The following is a 27,636-nucleotide window of genomic DNA, read 5'->3' on the forward strand; positions in this document are numbered from 1 at the left end:
GTACTGAGTATTTTAATGTCAAACCATTTCCTGCTGCACTTAAGAGATTAATATTGTACCTTTTAATTGCACTACAATTATTTGATTCCTTTACTGTAACCTACAAATTAGGATTTTTGGACAACAAAAAACATGCCACTGAAATGATTATTAGATTGACTGGTTGACAGAAAATTAATTGGTTATTGACTGGTAATTTTAAAGTCATTTTTCATGCAACATGTTGATAGGTTCAGTCTGGGAGATAATGTTCATTGGTAGAAAAGTGTTTTTAGTGGAGGCCTATGGCAGGAAATGTGTTGAGAGCCATAGTTTAAAAAAAATTTTATTCTGAAGGCTAAAACCCACACTTCCGGTGTTGTTCACCTCTCTCCTGTAACTTCACGGATGGGGCGCCTGGCTGCAGGTACTTGTCCAAATGCACCTTGCACTTTGTTAATGCAGTGTTACATGAATTGCTCCCATAAAGACACCCAGACACATCACTGTAATAAAAACACTATATGAAAACATTCATTAAATATTTTTTAATCTCAATTAATTATTATTCTCTGCAAAACAAATACTTCTCAGCATCGACATGTACAGTCAAAGTGATTGTTGTTGTGTGCATTGTTGCAGTGATACAGGTCTGTGTCAGTGATTGTAACAGCGTCTCAGCCAATCAGAGCTCAGGACAGGGACCGTCCGTTTGTACTCAGGTGGGCGTTGCCTCTGCACGTGCAGGTAGCATGTTGCTACACAGCCAATTAGTGTGTGGAATATTCATCATACTAATTAGCTTTAGCAGCAGGCTCATTTTATTTTAATATAAACACAGTTGTATCAAATTAAATTGTAATATTATTTTTATTATTCTTAATTATCTACTATCATTAATAGGCCCTGCTTCACACAGGGAGAGGTGACTACAGCAGTGAGACCTCTGACAATGAGAACACTTTAAATGCTTTATACAGTATTGAAGGTGACTTCTGTGCCCTTTGGGTTCAACTGTACATTACAATTTGTGGATGCTTCCAGGCTTTCTGGGTGTAAGAGAAGCCAGGGAAGCCTTACTGAAAAAGCAGACATACTTATTATGTCAGAAATAATGCTCTCTGTCATCAATGTTCCTTTTTGTTCAGTTTTACCCTGACATAGCAATACAGCCAACACTGCCCCCACCTGGTCAGAGGAGATAATACTAAGCTGTTTGCAGTAGGCTTGTCACTTTTCCCACATGATAACAATTTGCCTGTAAACATAAGACTGTGTGAAAGTAACCCCAGGCGGCACCTGCTACCATCACTAAAATATATCAAAGAAAAAATAAAAGAGGACAGACAAACATTTCATAATATATGTATTTAAATCAAACACAATTTAAATATATTATAGATTAAGTACACATACATGTCAGAAAACATTAGTGGTACATAGTACCAAAAGTCTTTTCTGGTTCTTTTCCACATCTTGGTAAGGCTCTAAAGAAATAAAAAAAAGGGGGAGTTTAATTCACTGAGCACACTTTCCAGTTGAACAGTCCGGTCACCACTGACGTTTCAGCGATGCATAAAAAAAAAAAAAAAAAACAGCGATCACCATAAAAAAGGACTAACATTAATATATGGGGTAAACCAGAAATCTACATATATATATTTATATATATAGAACATTTAGGACATGGAGTTTGGAGTTTTCCAACACAAATGGAGCACTTAAGTTCAATAAGGGAGTATTTCTTCTTCTACGCTCTGTAAAGGTGCCAGGAGGTTCGTATAGGAGGTCAGCCAGGATCGTCGGCTTTTCTTCTGTTTCATTGTCATTTCAGTTCCAAAACGCTCTACAGTACGTAAAACAGCAGACAACACTACTCCGGGCAGGCTGAGGGAAGCGTATGCAAAAAAACTGTACAACGCTAATGCTCATCTGCTTAACGTGGCTGACCTTTGAGGGAGAGTTTAACCTAAAAACGAGGAATGGTTATAAAAGGTGTGGGGAGGCGTGTCATGAGGGAGTGCGGGTAATTCAGTCTTTGTAACGTCCTCCATAGGTCCCAGATAACACAGACGTTTTTCAGATATGGCTACAGCAACGCAGCGACGGCCCTGACTGACATGCTGCTTCTTCTTCGTGCCGGCTTTCTTCAAGTTGTACGTTTCCATTTCGTCAGGAGTGACGTCCTCCAGTATGATGTAAGCACTTGGATGTGCTTTACCTTTGGCAACGACTACACGTGTACCTTTATAGTGTTATGATGGAGTTGGAAGATTGGAACAATGATGTAACTTCAACTTTTCCATTAGCCCATGCGTGGACAATCACTCACCCGCGCTCACAGCCACACACACACACACACACACACACACACACACACACACACACGCACAGACACATGGGGAGGTGATAAAATGCCTTGTTCGTTCTCATTGTAGGGCGAACCCTGTGTACAGTATGTCACTGGCTTGACCAGCGTCTGCAGGGAGTGACAGTCCTTTGGTTCCTCAGTGGGGTCATAACTGCAGACAGACAAAAGAAAACACTTAGACAGAAATGCGGTCATTCGGCACATCACTGCACAGGAAGGAGACAACCGGGAGAGGCTCCGTACCTTGGTGGACTTGCCGGGGCTGTCGTGGTTTGACTGGTGGACGACGTCGTTGACAATCATCTTGGCGATCTGCCATGCCATCTCCTCCTGGGCCTTGATGGCAAGAGTTAGAACAAAAACAAATAACTTCAACCACAGACTTTTAAGGACATTCTCAGAAGCAGATACAAGAGGTTTTAAGTTGTTGTGAAACAGTCTCTTTTTACAACTGATTCCTCTGTATCAGTACGTCGCAATCCAAGAGTGGGTGACAGGTGAATGGATCGCAGGTGACTTAGAAATGTGTTAAGTTTAACCGATGCTACGCTATGATTGGCCAGTCTGGATTCAAGGGTGGGTCTTAGCGACAGGTCAACTGGCCCCCTTCCTCCTAGACAGGTATGTAATATGTCTATTTTATTTATCAAATACATTGCGAGATGTTGTTTTACATCAATAAACAGGTTGATGTTGGTGGCTAAAACAAAGCTAGCTATCATTCTGGCTAACGTTTGTTGAATGTAGCCGCATTTGTAAAGCAAATCAAACATCACAAAGGTTTCTGTGATTGTGAGCATGATGACCAACATGCATGAAGGACACGATACGATATGATACAATGTGATACGAAATGATGCGGTATGATACGATACGATAACAATACGATGTGATACGACACGATATGGTACGATACGATGGGCAGGCTTTTCTCACAGCACCTGAGCCAAATGAAATGACCTTTTTTTCACATTCCTATTCCATTGCCTGTATATGATTGAGAATTAAAATGTCATTGCTCTTTGAAAGTGTGTAACTGCATTATTACACTATTGCATAATTATTATATTAGTGAAATAAAATGGTCTTAAAATGACAACAATACAGCTTATCGCCAAGTATTTCTGGGGAAATATATCGTCCACCAAAAGTAGTTATCATGACAGGCTACTTGTAGTTGCTTTAATAAATCATACATCATGGGCAGACGTCACACAGAGAATGTTCATACATGCCACTGAGAGCCTTGCTATGTGCCCCAGATCACTGAATATTTTACCATCTTGTGGCCTCACCTCATCGGAGTTGCCCTGGACCCATTTCTTCATGGCTTGAGAAAACATGGAACCTAAGTGAGAGGAGAGGGAAGTCTGAGTGAGACGAAGACACTGCATTAAAGTAAAAAGCACATTCACTGCAGTATCTTAATCTGAACTCAAACTGCTGCGCACTGTGGGCTAATTAGATTTCCTCAAGGTGAGTTAATCCTGACACTTTAGGTTTGCACTGCTTTATTAGACAGCTTTATATTTGGATTATTCTGCAGCCTCATTGTGTGGCCCTCAAGGTTAAGCACTCTTCAACATAATAAATAAACATTTTGTTGGATGTTAAGAGTAGTGGCTGTTTTGCTTTTCAAGGGGAATGTTCTTAAATATTTCAACAGGCTATGAGCTGTAAGGAGAATGGGAGCAGCCACTAGATGAGGTTTATATTCATAGGTGCAGAGTAGATGTTTTTCACTGCAAGGGGGAGTGAGATAAACTATGACAGAGTGAGGGCAAAGACTCAAAGAATATAACGAGGCAGAGAGAGGCGAACAGGTAGAAGGGAGTGAGAATCATGCCTTTGGATTTCTTCACGTCCGGCTCCGGCTCTGCCTCCCTGATAAACTGGCCCATCTCGTTCACCTTCCCAAACGTCATCCTTCTGAGCGGACGGAGCAGAGGAGACGGATGAAGACAGCACACAGAGCAAATGGGACAAAACTGAGCCTCAGGCACACACATTCAAACACCGCTGTGTGTTTGTATCCACTCAATAAAAGCAATTTCAATGTGTGTTAGGGAAAACTAATCTGACAGACTACAGCTTTGTCTTTCAATAAGATCATTCTCTCGAGTTAAGTTTGTACAGGATTTTACAAAGCAGGCTCATAAAACACTTGAAGAGGGAGTCAATAAAAACAGTTAGAACCATTAAAGCCAAACAGCCGTGTGGGCAATCAAAGGAGCATAAATGAAAAGAAACATAAAACACAACACGGGAAATTCCCATAAGACAAATAACAGCAAATAATTAAAAAGGGCATTTAAAGAAATGATTTTAAATACAGAATTAGCCAGATTAATTAATTATCTGATACACCTGACATGCATAACTCACCCAGCGTATGGCCGCTGGTACAAGGACTCAGGGTCCAGGCTGGCCACGTCCACCGTGATCGCCTCATCAAAGTTTTTCAGGATCTTGATCACTGCCCTCTTGGCACCTTGCTGTAGTGTGAAGATGACATGATTTTCTTTTCAGAACAAAGCAACAATTGATTCCTTTTCCAGAAATCTTTGAATATATTGTAAAATATTTTACTGCTACTATTAATTAACTTAAAGGGTCAGTTCATCCCTAGTCAGAAATACATATTTTTCCTCTTACTTATGATGCTGTTCATCAGTCTAGCTTGTTTTGGTGTGAGTAGCCGAGTGTTGGAGGTATCGGTCGTAGAGATGTCTGCCTTCTCTCCAGTATAATCAAACTAGATGGCACTCAGCTTGTGGTGCTCAAAGTGTCAAAAAAATATATTCGAAAAAGTCAACAGCAATGTCTCTTCCCAGAAATCATGATCAGTTAGTCAAGATAATCCACAGACCTGGTTGTGAGCAGTTTCATGTAGGAACTATTTTCTTTCCACTGAACAACACCCACCAACCATATCACCTCACAGAAGGAAGTGTGCATCTACTCATGGACGAGAGGCTCCTGCTCGTGACAGTGCAAGATGAAAAAATTAATGGCGTCCTCCTCAGCTGATCTGTAACATTAGCTAGCTTAAGCCTAGTTCCCATTACACAATTTTCACCCTGATTTTGCGTCGCAGAGACTATCGTAATCTTTTGAGTGTTCATACCTACCGACGTGTGCTTCTGTCATGTGGAGTCTTGCCAACTGCGTTATGACCTGTGTGTGCACACTACAAGATTTCTTCACCGAGCCCTCACCGACAGAGCCCCAGATAACACGGTGACATTACCAAACTTGGAGATGACACATCGTAAAGGCATAGATATTCTTCCCAGTGTTGAATCAGGCCTGGGTCCAAACACAACGCGCTCCCCGTGATCCTGTGGATGCCGCCATTGTTGTTGTTGCTTGCCGGCTTGTCAGTGTTGCCAGAACTTGGGAGAGAAACAAGCAACCAGGGCTATGGAAACAAGCCCAAAAGAAGCGACTATCATGCATTTAAATAACTTATTAGACAGATATATATAGAGAGAGATGGCGTTTAGAGAGCAAGCTCAAATAAGCAGCTCCACTTTAGAAACAAGCCCAAACGTCGTGGCTAATAAGGAGACCTGGCAAGTGGCAACCCTGCGGATTGTCCTCTTCACATTTCTTCCGTCCTCCTGCCTGCTGACGTGGGACATATCCCGCCTCTCACAGGCTGATGCGCTTTGTCAGTCCACACTTCTCCAGTTTTCTAGCATGTCAGATATCCAGTCCCAGTCACAGACAAGGGGCCGACTTGCTCGTAGGCTTGTTCACACATGAGGACTCGTCGTGGCAGACTATCTGCCAACTCACCTCTGACCCAAGGTGGCTCTCAAGATCGTCTGTGACGTCAAAATCGCAGTGAAAATCGTGTAATATGAACTGGGCTTTAGTGATGCTCCTACATGAAACTGCTCAGAACAATGTCTGTGGATTATCTTGAGTAACCAGGTCATGATTCTTGAAAGAGAGATTTCTTGAAAGAGACATTGCCGTTGAGTTTAATTATACCGGAGAGAAGGCAGACATCTCCACAGCTGATATCTCCAACACGCAACAACTCACACCAAAACAAGCTAGACTGATAAACAGCTACGAGTAAGAGGAATAAATGTGTATTTGGGGTGAACTGTCCCTTTGATGTGTTAAACACTGAACAATCATTATGTAGACTCTGCAATAGGGAAGAAGACCAGTTGCATTTGTGGACGAATATCAAAAAATGGCAAAGGCCGCTCAACATTTAAACTAACACCTTTAAACATGAAGTTAGGGCTTTTGGGATGACAACTGTCCCCAGATAATAAATACATTTATTCTGTTAGGAAATCAAGAACTAATCTAAATCTAAGTTTTATTTATTTTATTCTTTGTTTTATCTATTTAAAACTTTAAAAATGCTTTACCTGACATATGTATATTTCACTTTCTAAAGGTATTGGTATTGTCAATCTTATTATTTTATTTTATGAAGAGATCTATGCGTTTTATGTACTGTTTTTTTGCCGCAAGATTCAAGATCATGATTAACTTTATTGTCCCCCAGAGTGGGAAACTGGTCTTGGGCCCTACACCCATACTGCAGCCATAGAAATACAAATTATAACAGAGTACATAGCCAAATCAACATTATACCCAATGTAGCAATAACATAAGAACAAAAAGATAAATAAATAAAATCATACGTTAAAAATAACTGTAACGAGGAGCTTAAAATCTCCAGTTGTTGAGTGTGTGCTGTGTATTATATCCCTGTATTAAATGAAATTCAAAAAACTTTTTTTGTCTGTAAAGACGACTAAACAACAGGAATGACCGCAACCTTTTGGCATTAACAAAAATATCTTCCTTATTCATGTAATGAGGCAGAATAGGTCTAAATGTCAGCAGACAGAGGAACATCCCCACAGGGGAAGAAGATGCAGGTTAAAGTTGGGGGGTCACCTGAGTCTGAGAACCCTCGCTGGCATTTGAACTTGAACGGTCGTTGTCCGCCGGCCCGCCTTGACCTGGAGCGCTGACATTCACAAACTCGTCTGCCCGCACCGAGTTGATGAGGTCACTCAGGTATTTGTAGTAAAGGTTGCTAGACAGGAAACCTGGCATGTAGACCTGAACAAATGCAACACAACACTGACTCTGTTAGAGAGTAATGAGCTCCGTGATATATTTCTGGGCACAAGTCACAGAGGTTTGTTACTGACCTTTATGTGCTAACAACAGTGTTCAGCTTTCATTTCATTAACTTACGGCAGGTGCATTCGTCAGTGGCATAATAGGGCAATTTGTCAGTGACTTCCAACACAAAACCTTTCGGAGGATCCCATTAAATTCAAGAAAACAGTTCAAGCAGATGATAATAGAAAATATCTAATTAAATGTTTTAAAGGGCACTGTAAATTAACTAAAGGCTTTGTCTTACATAACAGAACATTCCCTATTTCCCTACACAGTAAAACAACACAAGAGAAGAGCTGTATTAAAATGCCGAGGCCTTGGTGTGTGGTTATTGGAGAATCAGACCTTCTCCATGGTGGTCCAGGCCTGTCTGAGTGGAGTGGTGAAACAGTCAGGGAGCGGCCCCCCCTCTCGGCAGATATTCGACTCTATCTCCATCCGCACAGAGTCGCCAAAGCCCAGAGGGTTGGTCGCCTGGAGTGAGAAATACCTGGAGAGAAAATAGAGCAATGAATGACTGAGTTCAGATGAGGGCAAAATTTCAATCAATACCCAAAATGCAACACAATTCAGGGAAAATCTCAGAACTTCAAAGAGAAAATGTTTTCTTTAAATAAGGGTGTGAGTGGTGCTGCCCCCTGGTAAGCAGGACTAGATGCAAATGCAATGCAACATTAGTGTACTGCAAAAGTCAGCAGCAAAACATAACCACCTAAAAAAAAAATCAATCTCAGTTTAAGTGTGCACTATATTTAGAATATTTTTACTGCTTGACCTTGCCGTCAGACAGCCCTCTCTGACAGGGAGCTGTTATCTATGCTCTCTTTACAGCCACCAGACTCCATTGACAAAAACAGTCATTTTAGCCTAGAGAACATGGTGGTCTACCGCTGCCTCAATCAATCTGTTTGTGTTATTGTGTGACTTTGGTGTTTTGGAGCACTGGTTCCCTACCTGGGGGTCCCAACCCCCACTAGGTGTCAATAAAGCTTCACAAGGGGTTGTGAGGCGTTCTTGATTATAAGCTTTTTAAAAATATACAATAGGCATGTATCAGCATTTCACTCATTTCTGTGACAGAAATTGTCATTTTAAAAAACTCATTTAAGATATAATCTCACAGGATAAGGGTGCAGTAAAGACCTGAACACAAGCCTTCCCTCTCTGCTAAACAGCCCCGTCATGCATTGGAAAAGTACAGAGTTAAAACAACCAAAGAGTTAATAGAACAATGGCCAAGTGTCAGGGAGAAGAAAACACTGAATTTGTTAGGACCAAAAAAAAAAAAAAAAAAGCCTCTTAAGTATGTATGATTGTTAGAAATAAAAGAAAACAATAGACAACTGTCCAAAAGTCCCTAAAATATCTGAAAAAAAAACAAACTAATAATCTGCTCAAAATTCATCCAAATTGCTCGTTTTACACAAACTTCCTGCAGTTACTGCATTCACTGATTGGGTTAATTGCACAGCTTATCAGTTGTCGTGTACTATTATTGTTGAATGTAGTATTAAAGGGCCAGTTCAGACTCAACAAAGTCACACATTAACACAAACCAACTCACCAATCAAGGCAGCAGTAGTCCAGCAACTTTCCTGTTGTGCAAGTTAAAATGACTGTTTTTGTCAAAGGAGTCTGGTGGTTTTAAATAGAGCATAGATGATGGCTTCAGGTCCGCGTCAGAAAGGGCTGTCTGACAGCAAGGCAAAGCGGTGAAAATATTTTAAATATAGCCTAGACTCCGCCTTTCGCTCTCACATTCTGTGGCTGAGACCCTGATCCATGCCTTCATCACATCCCGGCTGGATTATTGCAATGGAGTCCCGTTCAGGGTCCCCAATAAAGCCCTCGACAGGCTCCAGTATGTGCAAAGCTCAGCTGCCAGGGTGCTTACCCGCACTAAGCCTTGGCAGCGCATCACCCCCACCCTCATTCACCTGCACTGGCTTCTGGTTAAGCTCCACATAACCTACAAACTTCTTCTGCTTGCCTACAAATCGCTCCACAACCTCGCTCCACCGTACCTATGGGACCTTCTCCTCCACCAGCATACCCCATCTCGGAACCTGAGGTCCTCTGACTCAGGCCTCCTCTCCATCCCCAGCACCAATAAGCGGACCTTTGGGGATAGAGCCTTCAGTGTGGCCGCCCCCACCCTCTGGAACACTCTCCCTACGGAGATTTGCCATGCTCCATCTCTGGACACTTTCAAGTCTGCGCTAAAAAGACACTTATTCACATAGGCCTTTGGCAGCTAGCCTGTTTATCTTGCTCTGTCTTGTTTTGTTTGTTTGTTTGTTTGGTTGTTGAGTGTCCTTGGGTCTCCTGGAAGGCGCTATATAAATAAAAGCTATTATTATCATTATTACTTAAACTGATACGAATTTTTTCAGGTGGCTAAAATACAGTATGTTTTGTCGCTGCTCCCGCCCACGGCAGTACAGTGTTTAACTTCCATGGTTGCACTCTGGCCTGCTTCTCCACACTGGGTGCGTGCCGACCACCATCTACTTTAGGGTAACACACTGACTATGGATAACTACCTCGTATAACCCCACTTCAAAAAAATCTGAATCCTGTGCCTTTAATGGATTAGCTTTAACACTGAAATTAATTACTAAGCACACAAAAGAACACTGGTAATGTTAGGAAACAGGGCCAGTGGAAATAGTAAGGAACAACCTTTTCAGAGAGGAAAAATAACACAAAACCTTATTACCTTAAGTAACTCAAAGAAAATGGTGTCTGATACACATTACGTCGTCTCACTTATTTATTCTGACACCAAACAAAATTACAGATTTTAACATAATGGCAACTTCCGAGTATCAAGTAAAACCCATTCTTTAAAAATAAATAACCAGAGCGCAACAGGACCCAAGGAGAAGCTGAGGGAGGACCTACTTGTCGTAGAGGATCATGGCATCATTTTGAGCCTCCTGCCCGTCATACTGGCCCTTTTTAGCTGCGAGCTGGTTCTGGAAGTTGTCTGCCGCCAGCCAGAACTGCAGTACATTCATCGCCTCCTCCTTTTCCATGTACTGCAGGGAAGAAGTGTGTAACAATTCAAGCACAGGTCACTGTGGGTTTTTACAATACCCTTGTTTCAGGATTTACTGTATGTCCCCGCATATTTGCTGACATAAAATATAAATGTTTATAACCTTTGACTTTGTGTTTTGGGGTTCTGGTGCGAATTGTCAGTTGCATCAAACCAATAGTTGGGGAGATTGCACAGGGAGCATCCAAAGGGCTTTTTGTGTGTAGTTATGTTTACTGTGTCCTCAGTTTATTGCTGCTGTGACAATGGAAATTCCCTCTAGAATACGTCAGTAAACAAACTAACAGGAAGAGTTTTGTGGTCGTGGCAAAAGAGGACAGGTATGAGGAGTAAAGAAGAGGCACAGTTTGCGAATGGAGGACATAAGCTGCCAAAATTAAAATAAATGACTCGAAAAATATCACATCATCTATTTGATCTGATCATTTGTGTTTTGAGAGAGGGGCATGGAAAATGTATTAAGAGTTGTTTTAACTGTGACTTTGATGGCTGTGCATGAACATGAACGGAACAAATTTAAAAAACAATAATAATATGCCATTAAATGTACCTAAGAAGTTTAAAAAAAATATTTAATTGATTAAATTAACATAAATTGATATTTCTGTTTAAATTTGCTGCTTTATTAATTTACTTTTGTATTAATTCCCCTCATTATTTACTTTTTATTTAATTTTCTCTTTTATTTATTTTTAAATTAATTTTTACATTTATTTATTTTTGTATTTAATTTTTAATATCTTAATATTATTTATTTATTAAGAATTAGTGGTTACAAAAAAAAGAACAATGAATTTTTAAAGGTATTTACTTACATTATTTATTTATTTGTTATTTTTCCTTTGCATTTTTTATTTTTAAGTTTAATAATTTATTTTGAAATAAATGTATTTACTTAGGTATTCATTTATTATTTTTCCTTTGTCTGTCTATATTAATTTATGTATTTTTTTTATATACATAATCTCCAGTTGTGTGTATCGTGTCAACTGTCAACTGCCAAGTGGTTGATCAACATCAGAGGTCTCTGATCGACTACAAATTGTCATTGACAATGGGGTAAAATGTGTTTATAATGAGACACCACAAATAAATCATGCTTTGGACCCACTGGCCCGCTCACCTCAGAGAAGTAGAAGAGAGCTGACTCGCAGAATAAGATGTCAGCCAGGAACACGGAGCCACTCGTCAACACTTCGATCTGGTATTTACAGAAATGATGGCTCCGCAGGAATTCGCTAAAGTGCCTGGAAATGAAAGAGCGAGTGGAAGATGAATACAGGCGCTACTGTGGATGTCACAGTGGTAAAATGAGAGAGGAAAGCAGCTGCACTTTAATCTTAATGTCAAAACATGGCGACGGGGGAAACGTTGCTGTGTGAGTACTAACTCCTCCAGAAAATGATTAGATAGAGACTCACTGTTGCTCCAAGATGGTGAAGACTACCGACTGTGCAATGACAAAGCAGTTTGGATCCACCATGCCATCCTCTCCACATATCTTAGCTGCACAGAGGAAAGACAGAAATATTATTCAACATGGGTGACTGAAGTCAGAGGAAATAAAATAGGGTGTCTTATTTAAAAACACATCTGTATCTTACCAACTATATCGTTTCTGATCTGCTCTGTGATGGGGATGGGCCTCACAGCATCTGGAGAGATGTATTTGGTGAAGATGGTGACCGCATCTTTCTCTATACCTGAAAAACACAGACACAAACAGCTGATCATCCAGTGATGCTACAACATACACAGCAGTGTTTCCCACAGGATTACAATTTATGTGTGATGGTAGCTGATGACAAAACTACCCTGTTTTATCATTCTGTGTCACCTCTATAAATTCTGTTTTTTGTGGGTCCGTGAACGCAGCACAGGCTGAAGTTCTGAATCAGTCAATCCAATCAGAGCTGGTCAGATCAGATCAATGGGTGAGAGGAGCAGCTGCTGAGAGTGAATGCAATCTTCTACACACGTATGGTTAAGTTTCACTTTTACTGCACCTGCTGTTCTGTCACGCCATCAGCACCCGCAGTACGCTCTGCACTCACATAGTGTGGAACAATGAATAACCGAAGAATATAAATATTTTTATAGCGCTCCTAATGAACAGTCCAGCTTAAAAAATAGAAAATTAATCCGTGGCAGCAGATGTTGTTATTGTGGCAGGCTGTCACATATACATGAATGTGTAGGGTAACCCTGCATTGGAGTGATGTTTTTGTGTAGTTGGATGGATGCACAGAGAGGGAATTTCATACTGAAAAAGACAATATGAACCTGATTTGTCGAACTTTAAACAAAAAAAGTGGACTCTGGATTTTGTCTCCCATCATTTACATTGAACTCCCCCGATGTAGGGACCTCTCTGACGCCATTATGGACCCCAGGAACAATTACAGCAACTGACAACCTCATTTAATGTACATATGGGCATGTCAGTACTGTTTTAAGATAAACTTGAAAAATATGAAGCTATCCTTTAAAGCTGCAAAAGACAGCTCTGAATCACAAAGTCGGGCAGCAGCAGAAAAACAGAGGCATCCTACACTGGTGAGAAATATATTGAATATTGAGGGAGAAATTATTATAATAATAATTGACAAGGTTCATTTACACAACAGGTTTTCATCCACTATTTTTATGCGGAATTTAAAAGTCTGGTGCATCAAGACAAACAGTTGCTGGTGCTAATTCTCCACTCCGACGCCTTAAAACTGTTGTAAAAAATGAGGCTGCCACAAGATGGTGGTCAAGAGTGCCAGTCAAACCTCAAACAGTGGAAAGCAGCACAACAGAAATATGGAATTTATGTTTGTTTCATGTATTCATTTGAATAAGGTTTAAGTCTTCTTGTCACTCCACACAGGTCGGATGTGGACATCTCTTCAGTGGATGCCTGAGTGATGTTTAAGTCACATGCTTCATGTACATCATGATTAGTTGTGTTTCCATGTGCCAGCTCAATGAGGGGACACAGAATGGATTGAAGTTGCTGACAGCATCATGAATTGGACATCACTTGCAACTATTTCCCCATCCCAAGGTCTGGTTCACAAAAGATATTGCGCTGATATTACAGATATTACAGCACAAACTCTGCCATAAAGTCTTACAGCTAAAACAGTAGTTTTGTGTCTGATGGCAATTATCCATGTGGCAAAGTGTAAATGTTGCCTTTGTGCCAAGAACACAGGCAGAACATTGGCATGGAGTAGAAGAAAAGTTACATCTTTAGACCTGAGCTACAGGTCCTCACCGAAGAAATGCAGAAGCATTAATCAAAACTTCAGATAAGGAACTGAAACATGACAGAGAGAAGCTGTTTTTGGGTCAGTGCTGGGTGTGACATCCCTGACAACTGTGCTTCAGTTAACACCAACTCTCTGAAGATGCTAAAAATTTTACAGTAACTGCATGTGGCTATTAGCGCTGATCTCTGTAATTTGGTTTTGGCAATTTGTATAGAAAGGGGCACACTATCTGTTTGGCAGCACAGTAAGAGTTTTGTGTCACCTTTTGAAGATTCTTTGAGACTTGCACGGTTTCTTTTTGTCTTATTTGTACAAAGCTAGTGGCTGCAAAAGCTGCACAATCTTTGAATTCACCTGAGTATGTTAAAAAAAAAAAAAAACAACACAAAGAGAGACGGTTGCTTCAAGGTGACTTACTTTTCATGAGCTTGTCAGAAAGGTCTCGCAGGGTGCTGTTCGACTGTCCCTTGTAGGGAGTCCCCGTCCTCGAGGGTGCCTGCCTGCTGGGTGTTTCTGCTCGAGGGGTGCCGGGTCTCAGGCCTGCGTCTGTGCTGGATGAGTCCCGCTGCTCTGAGTGCACTGTCCGGCGTTCGCTGCTACTGTCCCGGGAGAGAGCGTTGGGTGTATGTTGGGCGAACTCCGGAAGCTCGGCGCCATCTGCGGAGGCTGGGACGGGCTCGGCCAAAGAGCTGTGTTTGACAGAGTTTAGGCTGTGCGCTCGGACCCGCGACCAGCTGGTGGAGCGGAAACTCTCGGCCTCCAACCAGAAGCGAACCAGGTGGTCGGCACCCTGTAGTTCCATGAAATGCATGTAGTGGGGTATCGCCACATTGTCTCGGAGGACTTGCTCGACTGTCTTGGAAAGCCGAGAGCGGGTCTCTTGAGGCTGATAGTTCACACTGGAATGACCTGGAACATCGCAGAATACAGAGACTCAATCAAAGGGAAGCATCTGGATGCATTTACGTATCCAAGTCTCACTGAGCGCACACATTTTCTCTGATTTGTCTGACTCTTTCATGATTAAGCCACTTTTTAATGTTTCCTTTTCTCATTGTTATATTTTTGGAGTGCCTGTGTATCTTAGTTGGGATTTATGTTTGCAAAGCTGAGCCCATACAAGCTTTATGAAAAAATTTCTGCATTCATATGACAATAAGATTTATCTTGCCTTTAAGCGCACATTAAGTTTTCCACTTTAAAAACAAACTGAGCAGCACACTTTCTTATTATTTACAGGTTTCAACTTTTCATAACAGAAGGAAGACAAAATGTGCAGTATACTGAGGGGAGATGCAACATGAAGCAAAGCATAAAAAGTAGATTGTCTGTGTTCAACTCTCCTATTTCAACTGAAAATGTGGTCCAGACTGAAGGCCGACGTGAGCTGAATTTAAACTCCTGGATATCGGTTTTTGAAGTCTTGTAAATTCCTGGCTCTCTGCCTGTCTGGAGGTGGCCTTAGACTATGCAATTTCACACACGATTTAACCCAGACAAACTTTTCAGAATCACACGGCAACAGCATCTGTGTCCATCCTGTCTTGTGGTCCAAGTGGTCAGCAGAAAAACTGTGGCACCCACAGCAACCTTTGATAGACTCCAAACTCCTGTAGGGAAGCCACATCATCTGACTTCACTGTGTCTCAAATAGAGACTGTCTGTTTGAATAACATCCACCATCGTGGGGGAATGAGAGCACAAACACACTCCCAGGAAACAAAATAAATAAGGGAGCGTGTTCATTGAATACAAACCCGACACTTGCTGCTAGATTATGAATCACAGCACATCAGCTGTAGTTAGACTGACGCGTGGGCTCAGGCTTGGTGGTGTTATGTTTGTACTTTGAAAAATGAAATAATGCTTCAAGAGGTGCCTCTTCAGATTCCTTAAGATCACACAGTCGAGCCCACGTTATCACTGAAAGCTGTTGGAATCACAACAACCGGTGCGGCGTCTGTGTCTGCGTCAGATCATCAAAAAGCACCTGCCTCATTTGAATATCTTTTGAGAGTCAGTCAATGGCTGTTACTATGCCCCCTCACTGGTGCCAAACCTGCTCTGTACTCCTTCAACAAGAGAGCAGGGAAATCACATGATCAACTCCTGATAACTCCTCCTACGTCCACTATTGTTTTCTATGTTAGCTCTAAGTTGACCTGCAATGGCTGCCTACAGGCTGCCATCCACACTAACCCACCTTGCCTCCTTGAATGCTCCACCCTCACTTCCTTCCTTTCTCCTCCTTGTGTTACACCCACAGCCCAGGAGTCAATGGCACTCGGCGTGTTTTACTCTGATTTTGTTGTCCGGGCTGCAGCGCAGGTTCCTCCACCTCCATCTGACTCACCCCAGCTATTCTCTGGCCAACTTGCTCGTACAGTTCCTGATACTGTTGTCGTTCATTATGTCAGCTACACTACCTGTCACCGCCTCGTACCATGGCATGTCGCGGGTCTAATTTTAGAGCACTTGTGATAAAAGGGAGGAGGTGTTTCTTTACCATGTGACCACAGGAGAAGGCCAGCGTTATGCTGACGGGCTCTGGAATGTCTGGGTGCTTGTCAGAACCGACGCAGGCAGTGTTGCGAGTGCATCACACAGGAATAGTGAAGGAGTGCCTGACAGTGTGCTGCAACAGTCCCATTCAAGCATATTATAGCTGCAGCACAAGTTAAACATGAAGCAAACTTTGCCGTGTTTATGATTCCTTATGTCATGTTAGTTTTTGGCTGTCTTCATATTAAAGATAGACAAAGCAGGACTGTCAGTTACTGTTTGTAACCAGGCTCACCAGAGAAAGTGAAAGTAAAAGCAGACCCCAGACTCTCCCATTTGGCGCTTCACCTCACTACATTTGCCTTTTTCTCTGCACTCTGTCTCTTGGATGCCTGCTGCTAATGGTATAGCACCTGGTGGCCACCTTTTTATAGTCCCAGCATCACCTAAGTGCTGTGGGGGTACATGCTCATGAAGGTCGTAAGCACAGAAAAGGTCTCTACGTTCAGAGGGCGGAGTCTCTGCAGATAAATACACCGCCACACACTTATAGTGGATCATAAGTGATGATTGAGAAGGATTACTTCAGTATGAATCCATACATCCTGCATTGTATATCATTTATCAATTGTTTTTTAAAGTCTATATGTTGTGCTTTTATATTTGACCAACCCTGCAAACATTCTGCAATTAACATATAAACATTCTGTGCTCTGTCTTCTTCCCTTTTTCCTGTTGAAATATTTGTTTTCAGTGAATCTGACATGACTCAAGTAATCAGTGGATCATCAAAAATGAATCACCAACTATTTTGATGATTAATCACTGCAGTCACATTTCAAGCAAAACAAAAAAAAACATTCTCTAGTTTCAGCATCTCTTGCTGCTTGATGTTGTCATGTATATTAGTTATACAAATATCTTTGGGTTTTGGAATTGAAAGATGTCAGCTTGGACTCACCCTGGGAATTGTATGGGGTTTTTTCGCTATTTTCTATAGACTTAAGTATTAAGTGAGAAAATAATTAGTAGATTAATCAATACAGATTTTTTTTTTTTGCAATTTTCCTCCCTCCGCTGATGTTTTTGTCTTTTTCTTCGTATTTTTTCATGTATTTCTTTGTTTTTATTGGATTTTTGACAACTGATTGGCTATTTTTTCTGCTCATTTTGTGTGCTTCTTGTTGTCATTTATTTTTGACATATTTTTCTAATATCATAATGCTAACTTAGTTTTTTTCTTTTCTATAAGCCCATGGCCTCTTGACCTCACTTGAAACATTTTTTTATTTGTCATTATCTGGATTTATGCAGTCTGAAGTGTGTGCAAATAAAATAAAATTACATAAAACCAACCAAATTCAATGAAACACGACTGTATCTATCACTCCCAGCTTGGTTGACAGCTAACAGACTAACATCAGACAGTAATATGTGTAATAAATGTGACCACTGAGGTGTAACAGACCTATACAGTACAGGCCAAAAGTTTGGACACACCTTCTCATTCAATGCGTTTTCTTTATTTTCATGACTATTTACATTGTAGATTCTCACTGAAGGCATCAAAACTATGAATGAACACATGTGGAGTTATGTACTTAACAAAAAAAGGTGAAATAACTGAAAACATGTTTTATATTCTAGTTTCTTCAAAATAGCCACCCTTTGCTCTGATTACTGCTTTGCACACTCTTGGCATTCTCTCCATGAGCTTCAAGAGGTAGTCACCTGAAATGCTTTCCACTTCACAGGTGTGCCTTATCAGGGTTAATTAGTGGAATTTCTTGCTTTATCAATGGGGTTGGGACCATCAGTTGTGTTGTGCAGAAGTCAGGTTAATACACAGCCGACAGCCCTATGGGACAACTGTTAAAATTCATATTATGGCAAGAACCAATCAGCTAACTAAAGAAAAACGAGTGGCCATCATTACTTTAAGAAATGAAGGTCAGTCAGTCCGGAAAATTGCAAAAACTTTAAATGTGTCCCCAAGTGGAGTCGCAAAAACCATCAAGCGCTACAACGAAACTGGCACACATGAGGACCGACCCAGGAAAGGAAGACCAAGAGTCACCTCTGCTTCTGAGGATAAGTTCATCCAAGTCACCAGCCTCAGAAATGGCAAGTTAACAGCAGCTCAGATCAGAGACCAGATGAATGCCACACAGAGTTCTAGCAGCAGACCCATCTCTAGAACAACTGTTAAGAGGAGACTGCGCGAATCAGGCCTTCATAGTCAAATAGCTGCTAGGAAACCACTGCTAAGGAGAGGCAACAAGCAGAAGAGATTTGTTTGGGCCAAGAAACACAAGGAATGGACATTAGACCAGTGGAAATCTGTGCTTTGGTCTGATGAGTCCAAATTTGAGATCTTTGGTTCCAACCGCCGTGTCTTTGTGAGACGCAGAAAAGGTGAACGGATGGATTCCACATGCCTGGTTCCCACTGTGAAGCATGGAGGAGGAGGTGTGATGGTGTGGGGGTGTTTTGCTGGTGACACTGTTGGGGATTTATTCAAAATTGAAGGCACACTGAACCAGCATGGCTACCACAGCATCCTGCAGTGACATGCCATCCCATCCGGTTTGCGTTTAGTTGGACGATCATTTATTTTTCAACAGGACAATGACCCCAAACACACCTCCAGGCTGTGTAAGGGCTATTTGACCAAGAAGGAGAGTGATGGAGTGCTGCGGCAGATGACCTGGCCTCCACAGTCACCGGACCTGAACCCAATCGAGATGGTTTGGGGTGAGCTGGACCGCAGAGTGAAGGCAAAGGGGCCAACAAGTGCTAAACACCTCTGGGAACTCCTTCAAGACTGTTGGAAAACCATTTCAGGTGACTACCTCTTGAAGCTCATGGAGAGAATGCCAAGAGTGTGCAAAGCAGTAATCAGAGCAAAGGGTGGCTATTTTGAAGAAACTAGAATATAAAACATGTTTTCAATTATTTCACCTTTTTTTGTTAAGTACATAACTCCACATGTGTTCATTCATAGTTTTGATGCCTTCAGTGAGAATCTACAATGTAAATAGTCATGAAAATAAAGAAAACGCATTGAATGAGAAGGTGTGTCCAAACTTTTGGCCTGTACTGTATATTGAATTACAATCAGTTCAGAGCCAAAATGCTGATTTTACATCTTAACAATGGTGAAGTAGTAGCACATTACATTTACTCCAATGCATGTACTTAAAGACGTTTTATATTGTACATGTAATAGTAGCTGTTTTATATAATACCCTTTTTTGTAAGTACTTATAGGTCTACTTGAGTCAATATAATTATAAAGTAACAATACTTTTACTTGAGTACTGTTTTTGTTTACCCACCACTGCATCTAAAACACTAACTCTTTCATTTTGTCTGAGCATAAACCTCAGATGTATATGTTCAAATGTGTGGTTAGTCTTGTGTTTTCATGAAAAGCAAAAACACAAGCCCGTGAATGCAGGCTCTGTACCCAGATCTCCAAAGTGCGCAGCCTCCATGTGACTCGGCTGTTTCTTGAGGATCGCCGTGCGACCGCGGGCGAAGGAGTCCATGTTGGCAGAGATGGCGTTGATGGCCACATGGCTGGGCCCAGCAGCTTCCTGGATGGCATGGTGGTTCCTCAGTCCTAGTGATGGAGAGTGAGGGCTGGGTGGAGCTGCGAGCGGAGGATGTAGGACAAAAAAAGGCATTAGGCCAAAAAAAAAAAAAAAGTGAGCAGCCTGGATGTATGACATCAGTGTGACTTGTATGAAAAGGTCTTTTTAGTGAAGGTTTTTCAAAGAGCTCACAGTTAGTACACAGACGCCTCGGGGTGTGAGATGAGAGATGTTTGAGAAGACAAAGTGCTCAGTGTTTGTTTGCCTGAGAGATGTATGTGTTTCACTTAGTAGCTTGAGGTCAAAATGTCGGTCCTTGTGACAATATGGCCAGCAAAGATTACATATAGTAAACCAGCTACAGCACAGAGCCATTTAAATCACTTCGTTAAAGAGGCTTATCTCAGCTCTAAGAGAACACACATGTAACACCAGCCCTGTCTCCTAGAAATTTTGTCTGTATATTACTAAACTGCATTCATAATAACATCATGGGTGCAACGTAATCACTGTCTGGATTATGATCAGAGACATTTCTTTGAGTTAATGACCCGTTACATTTATGTATATAAAAGGAAATGTGGCACCAGGTTCACATCCAGACTCCTGTTTTCGTGTGAGGCGACAAAAGCCCTTTGGTTAAAAGGATACTTACAAGATTTTCAACCAGCTCATTTGCCAATGAAAATCTGCCAGATGACGCAAAACTATACACAACATCAGGCAGATTTTTGCTGGAGGGCTGTTGCTTGAACTACAGATTGTACTTCCTCATTTTTGTATGCCTGCCACCACAGACACAAAGACTGTAAAAGCGGATCAAGTGAAAGAAAACCTCTCTCTCAAACTCAGATCAAACTGTAAAACTAGACAATGCTGATCAACTATGAGCTAAGCTTCTGTTACTGTTGCCTAGAATATTTTAGTGCACTGTTTGGCTGTAATACGAGACTATGTGAACAGGAAGTGGGTGCCATACTGTTTCCTGTATTGTTTAAACGGTTGCTGAAAAGAACAGAGATCATGCAATAACTAACTCTAACCCACAATCGCAAGTATGTGCAACAACAATCGACCAGTTAAACTCCACCTGTAGTAAAGTTAGGTACGATTTCCTCCTGTTAATCTCTTGTCTAGGGGGAGAGTTCAGTCCGCACAGACATCTCTCTTTGGCTCTACCTTCCCTATGCTCCTTCTTACTTTTCTTTCTACCTTTGCTGTGTCCTAATTTTCTGTCCATCTAACCCTTTGACTCCCACTCGGACCCCCAGATGGCACTATTACCCCCACTCACAGTCTCAAGTATGTGTATCAGCGATTGGAGCATCTCGTCCCAAACTGAACTGAACTTCAAGGTTGGGGAAAGACTGTGATTTCGGTTTAACGCTAATGAAATAAGGCATTCATACAAAAAAAAAATTCTGTAGTCACTATGAGTGGATAGCGTACCGTAAGTATCTATTTTTGTGTCTTGCCAGGTCGTTAAATAGGAACATTTCCTCATAATGTTAATGGAACATTTGCTCCGCATTATATTTCCCACAAAAACATGTATTCACTGTTTTCAATTAGATGCATTTAAATGTCATTTCTAGGAGACAGGGCTGACAATACATCTGAAAGTGTCAACAAATGCATCACAAATAACCACACACCATTCCATTTAAAACAGGCATTATCAATTCAACACTTTCATAACCTCACAGAGTTGATGACGAACTCACCTCTACTGACTTTAGCATCCGTCACTCTCTCAGGTTCTTTGCTTTTGGCTGTGGGGAGAAAGACGAGACCGGGTTTGTAACTGGAGAAGCATTTGATTCACAATACAGGGCGAGACCTGCACACAGTTCGTACATGAGATTCACTGACAGGTGAGGTAAAGGGATGGTGTGGCGTCACCGGAAAGACTGGAACTCACCGTCTAGTTATATAATGACATAATGAGGAAACTGATATACTAGAAAAGCAAACATAAATGAGTGCTGAGCTGCTTCCCTGCTGCTGCGGACAGATGAGGAGATAAATAGGGAAGCTGTTCTGATATGTGAAAGCCCTCTCAGTTCTGCTCATTATATAGTAAGCAGGACTGAGAGGGCTTTCATACTGTACGTCAGCAATCAGAGTGCTTCCTAAGATTAGTGACCTTGGTCTCTCAGTTTCAGTGGGTCCCACTCCCAGCAGTTTAAAGTCGAGGAGGAGTTGACCGTCTGACAGCGTATACCTGAAGCCCTATAAAAGCTGCTGATTGTCACCGTAAATCACGCTGGTTGTCTGATGCAAAACCATTTAATACTGCAAATATTTGATGCCACTCCAAAGCACTGTGGCCAGCTGTCGAATAAAGAAATGAAATATGCTGCCTGCAGTGGATTGAGTGCACGGTGGCAGACATGGTGGCAGCCACTCATCAGAGTGACTCACCATTCATATCTTCAGATTAGGCACTTGCTGCAAAGGGCGGTCAGGATAAGTATCAATTTCAAGCACTGACATTACAAAATGGACTGGGACACTTGGGCGAAACGGTACGGAAGATGCTCTTTCAGCAAGACACTTTGGGACAGAGCTGTTTGTGAACATATGTGTCAGCTAAAAGTGGGCTGGCACTGATGGGCATCTGTCACAGCAGAGAGCCATGACTTTTAAAAAGTCTTAACTCCAGCAACCTACTGCTGAGCTGAACAGACACTGGGTCAAACTAACAGCAGATGTCTTTGTGTTAAAGGTCCAGTGTGTAGGATTTAGGAGGACATATTGGCAGCAACGGAATATCATATAATAAGTATGTTTTCTTCAGTTTATAAGCACCTGAAAATAAGAATCGCTGAATTTTCGTTAGCATAGAATGAACCGTTTATAACTACACACAGAGCAGGTACTCGTCCACAAAGATCCCCATGTTGTATAGCCATGTTTCTACAGTAGCCTAGAATGGACAAACCAAACACTGGCTCTAAACAAGGCCATTTGTTTTTGATTCAGCAACCCTAGCTTGGAGCTGCAACGTGCCAAATAAAGTCAGAGAAACACTGATTTGTAACGTGAAACTGCTTCATTCAGTGTTTTTACCGGTTTCAATCACCAGGTCCCTTTGTTTTGGAGAAAGGGAGACCTCTGTGGATAATTCTTCTCCCAGTAAAACCCTTCTGAGCAACCAACACTGAAGGAAATCTAACCAGGAGAAGTTTCAGCTGGTTGCAATCTGCAATCTTCACCATTAGATGCTGCTAAATCTTCTTCAATCTTACACACTGGACCATTGAGTAAACATTCATAGGACCATAATGAGTTGCTGCATTAGATTCTGCGGTTTAAAAAAAACACAAACAGTATGTCAGATGTATTATCAGCAAAATGGAAATACAGCATTGACGGGCATAGATTATAAACCAGCTCAAACAGAGAGCTTTATGCACCACTAACAAACATGAGCACAACCAGGACTCTCTTCAGACTGTCTCTAAAGGTGCTCCATTGTCAGCACAGTAGTCACAGTGAATGGATGCACTTCTGCTCGAGCTACTGAAAATGCTACAAGGTCAGATGGCAAGACATGCTGAGTGGGACAAACTCACTGAAGGAATGAAGTCGATAAAACGTATAAAAGTCAACAGTGATGCCTGAATGCACAAAGTACAACAACCTAACAAAAGATACTGATGAGAGCATTGTATTAAAATCAGTTTGATTAATATATTGTATCACGTGGCTAATTCATATCCAACATTAATGCTACAATTTCTTTGTGAAACCTTTACAAAAAAAACTTCAGCCATGCCTAAACTGGAAGGAAACACACTTACTTCCTGTCAGCCCAGTGTGTCATCCTGGTTCAGAGCTTTCAAAGTGCACTCTCTGTAATATTTCCTCATTTTGGAGCCCTGCTGCTGTGTCAGCTACTTTGAGCTCCGCAGCCAATGAGGCAAATCGCCATTCTCACTCTTTAGGATGAACAACTGCTGGTCAGTTAAGACACTGAAGCTACTGTGCTATGGATTCCACGACAAAAACACAAGCAGACTTCAGCTGAAATCGTCTTATAATCACTGCCTTACCGCTCTGTCCTATCACCTTTGTGTAGTTTCTATCAAAGCAATGAGATAATTAAGAAAATGTAGTGATTCATCTTTTATGACTTACACCTATAGCTAAAGTGATGTGGTCTAATACAACAATCAGGTAATAAAACCCACCTTGATGATAAACATTGTGGGGGCTGTAGGTTTTGGCGTTGTTCAACTGTTCTGCATTAGAGGTGTTTCTGATAGTTGCCCTACCCTAGTTGACATAAATCGTGTGCACAAAATAAAAGATGCACCTGTCAGTATAATTATAGCCTTTAAAATGAAGTTGAATCAAGTTTCAACAATTGTTCCCTTCATGAAGGTGTAAGTTATTATAGGGCTGATATATTACACTGCATTAGTTTTAGCTAAGTATGTAGAGTGTAACAGTGGGACAGCACAAATTACCCATTATGTGTTTTGCACCATGACCAGCTTGCATTTTAGGAGCTCAGGACAGATCACACACGGACATACAAGATACTATCTAGTTAACAATTTCCTATCTCTAAGACACAATATTTATGGTGTGCAAATACCATTCTTTTTACCCGTTTATAACCAGCAGGTCCAATTCAATCAGCTCCTTCTACTTAATGTTGGATGAAGCTGACCAGTCTTCACGCCAAGATCTTATTACATCAAAACTAGGGATGTACAATATTGGATTTTTTTGCGGATATCTGATAAACCTGATGTGTGACAAAATATTTGTCCAGTAACCGATACCGATCTTCACATACTTTTTCCCCCAAACTAATTCTAGTGATCATCAAGTCACTTCTGTCGCGGAATTAACATCATATTACGCATGCATACTCTTATCATGACAGCCCACCTGCAGATGCAGATATAAAATACAATACTTTTTAATGTATGTCATATTCATCGATTGTGCAAATTAAGAATAAGCAGCATGTTGGCCAATTCTGATGACGTGCCAATATTATCGTGCATCCGTAATCAAAACATCCTCTACTCCCATTATACATCGTAATTCTAGTTTTTAATGCATCCCTTTTTCAATGTGCATATCATCTGACACTGTCAATATAATTCTACAAGCCACATATATAGACAGTATATAGACATGTATATGTTTACATACTGTACATAGTGATCCAGATGATGAGAAAATCATCTTACAATATTTGACCAAATACTTTGATATTAATATTGTGACAATATTGGCTTTCAAATTATTCAGACAAAGAGATTTTTGATAAGGATAATCAGTAATGTGGATAAAGGCTAATAAGTAAGTGGGAAAGTAACAGAAAATTCTGGTCCATCGCACAATAACCTATAAGTACCATCAGGTCTTTATAATTTCCATTTTTTGTTTGTATAGAATGACAAATACATTCTGTTGACGTTTATCCTTTAACAAAACAGCAATATCTTAAGAAAAATAAGTGCAATTTCAAAGGTATGTCTCTGTTTTCCCTCAGTCAGTCAGTCTACTTCTCACTGTCATTACATGTGCATTTAATGACACATTCCCTGATACAGATTCTTTTGCACTGAAGCTGCCGATTGTCAATATTTTGCACAATGTTCAGGGTGGACGAGCCTCTGAAACAGAATTTTACCTGAAGTTGGCAAATAGTTTAACTTTCTCCTGAAACCTGGCACCTCTTAGTCTAGTCATCTAGTGGGCCGGATTGGATCCTTTGGCGGGCCGGTTCTGGCCCACAGGCTGTATGTTTGACACCCCTGATCTGAGACAATATCCATGATACAGATATTATATTGATATAGTGTTGATAGATTGCCCAGCCCTGGTAAATTGGTGTTTTATTTTATTCAACTGTTGATCATTGGTGCTTTTTATATAATATATCTATTTAATAAATAAATACACACCTGTTTTTTATCACATACTAATACACATAATAGTCCTGTCTATTCTTTACCTTTATGTCAAGCTGTGTTACAGTATATTCAAAGTAATGCAAAAAAACATGATCAGATTCCATTTATGTGTACTCATTCAGAAGAATGCAAACTAACGCTACACACATTTTCTAAGACAATCACAGCTCTGATTCAGGCACAAAGGGCTATCATTAAACTTTCCTTCTCATATTTCCTGCTGGTTAAAGCTGTATGACAATGTCCTGATGAAGCTAGCTTAGCTGCCCTAGCTCAGCTCGACACTTGTCTGAAGTGATGGCTGTCAGTGCTAATGGCGCTCGTTGGTAGTTTTAAACATTTGAAAGCACTGTATTATGAATATATAATCATAACTATGTGTGTAAGTGGTGTGTCGTAGTGCTAACAGGTCTCTGCGGTGGATTAATATGAGGCTAAGTAAGGCAGGGAGGATAGAGAGGCCACCGCTAAGCTAACCGTGTCACTGCAGTGGGCAGCGGCAGCAGGGAAAAACTCCTCCCCACAAACACCACGGTGTCCCCGGCTAATTTGCTCGCGGTCGCAGTCTCGACCACGATAGTTACATCTTATCGGGGGCCAACTCTCCCCTCAGCCCGGGCTCTAAGTGCGGCTAGCAGCCGTTGACGTTGCAGGAGCTTCCTCACCTTTTCTCTTGAAAAACGACATGACGGGGTTGACTCTCTGAAGGTTTCCTCAGCTCACTGACACCATCCCGTGGGTTGGCGGGTCCCTTCATTCAAATGCATCGGTCCCGCACACGCCCGAGGTGGAAACGGGTGAGTATCGCAGCCCCGGTGAGCGCTGTCAAATTACAATTTTCCCCAAATCCAGACCCAGCACAGCGGCCATATTGTCAATAAACGTCCGACTTCCGGGCTGGTGCGGCAGCAGCATTGTGGGAAATGATGTGTTACCTGCTGTGGTCAGAAGAGGGCGATGTTTCGCCACTAGAGAACTACAATATTTTATTCAACTGATTTTGTTACGTAATATGGTCTCTACTAAAATAAATATATTTAACGTACTTAAGTAATTATTAAATTGGCAATTACATTAATACATAATTAAAAACACTTTATTTTATTCAACACTTTCATTCAGCACTTTGTCTGCCATTTTAGTCACTTTATGCATCTTGATGTAGCAATTTTATGTTATTTTATCTTTTTATTTCTTTACTATTATTTTATTTATTTTATCTTATTGTATTTAATGTATTTTTGTTTTGTCTTGTGCTGCTGTGATATTTGAATTTCCCCTCTGGGGGATCAATAAAGTATATCTTATCTTATCTTAATTTACCAGACTCAGATTTGAAAAAAAAAGACATATTAAAACCATTTATTATTCACTTAATGAAACCAAACAGTACATTGATATGGTCAGGATCAGAATCCGGTTCATTGTAAAATATTTTTCACATAGAAGAAATTTTATTTGGAGTACTGGTGCATGATACAAACATATTAAATTATATTTAAAAAAAAAAATTAGATTATAAAGAAAAAATAAAAGAAAACAAAATTCAGAAATAAAGCAAGTCACCTTTTATAAAAATCCAGAGACATAAATATAGAATACATGAAAATTACAATAAAATATTTCTTAAAAATCTATAAAAAAAATATGTAAAATATAATGTATATATATATATATATACAGTACAGGCCAAAAGTTTGGACACACCTTCTCATTCAATGCGTTTTCTTTATTTTCATGACTATTTACATTGTAGATTCTC

General features: G+C 40.8%; 1 protein-coding gene across 1 annotated transcript; it reads right to left on the minus strand.

Moving 5' to 3' along the window:
* Positions 1-514: 514 nt before the first annotated feature.
* On the minus strand, positions 515-26,768 carry akap10 (A kinase (PRKA) anchor protein 10). Its single transcript, XM_033609301.2, has 15 exons — positions 26,540-26,768; positions 21,657-21,704; positions 19,806-19,991; positions 14,252-14,743; positions 12,182-12,280; positions 11,999-12,083; positions 11,701-11,824; positions 10,421-10,557; positions 7,862-8,006; positions 7,283-7,450; positions 4,736-4,845; positions 4,197-4,279; positions 3,646-3,698; positions 2,594-2,686; positions 515-2,501 (listed from the first exon to the last, which is right to left on the minus strand). Exons 1-15 carry the CDS (start codon positions 26,559-26,561, stop codon positions 2,496-2,498), a joined length of 1,851 nt encoding a protein of 616 aa, XP_033465192.2. The 5' UTR covers positions 26,562-26,768; the 3' UTR covers positions 515-2,495.
* Positions 26,769-27,636: the final 868 nt, after the last annotated feature.

This window comes from Epinephelus lanceolatus, chromosome 11 (assembly GCF_041903045.1).
Source record: "Epinephelus lanceolatus isolate andai-2023 chromosome 11, ASM4190304v1, whole genome shotgun sequence".
NCBI classification, from domain to species: Eukaryota; Metazoa; Chordata; class Actinopteri; order Perciformes; family Serranidae; genus Epinephelus; species Epinephelus lanceolatus.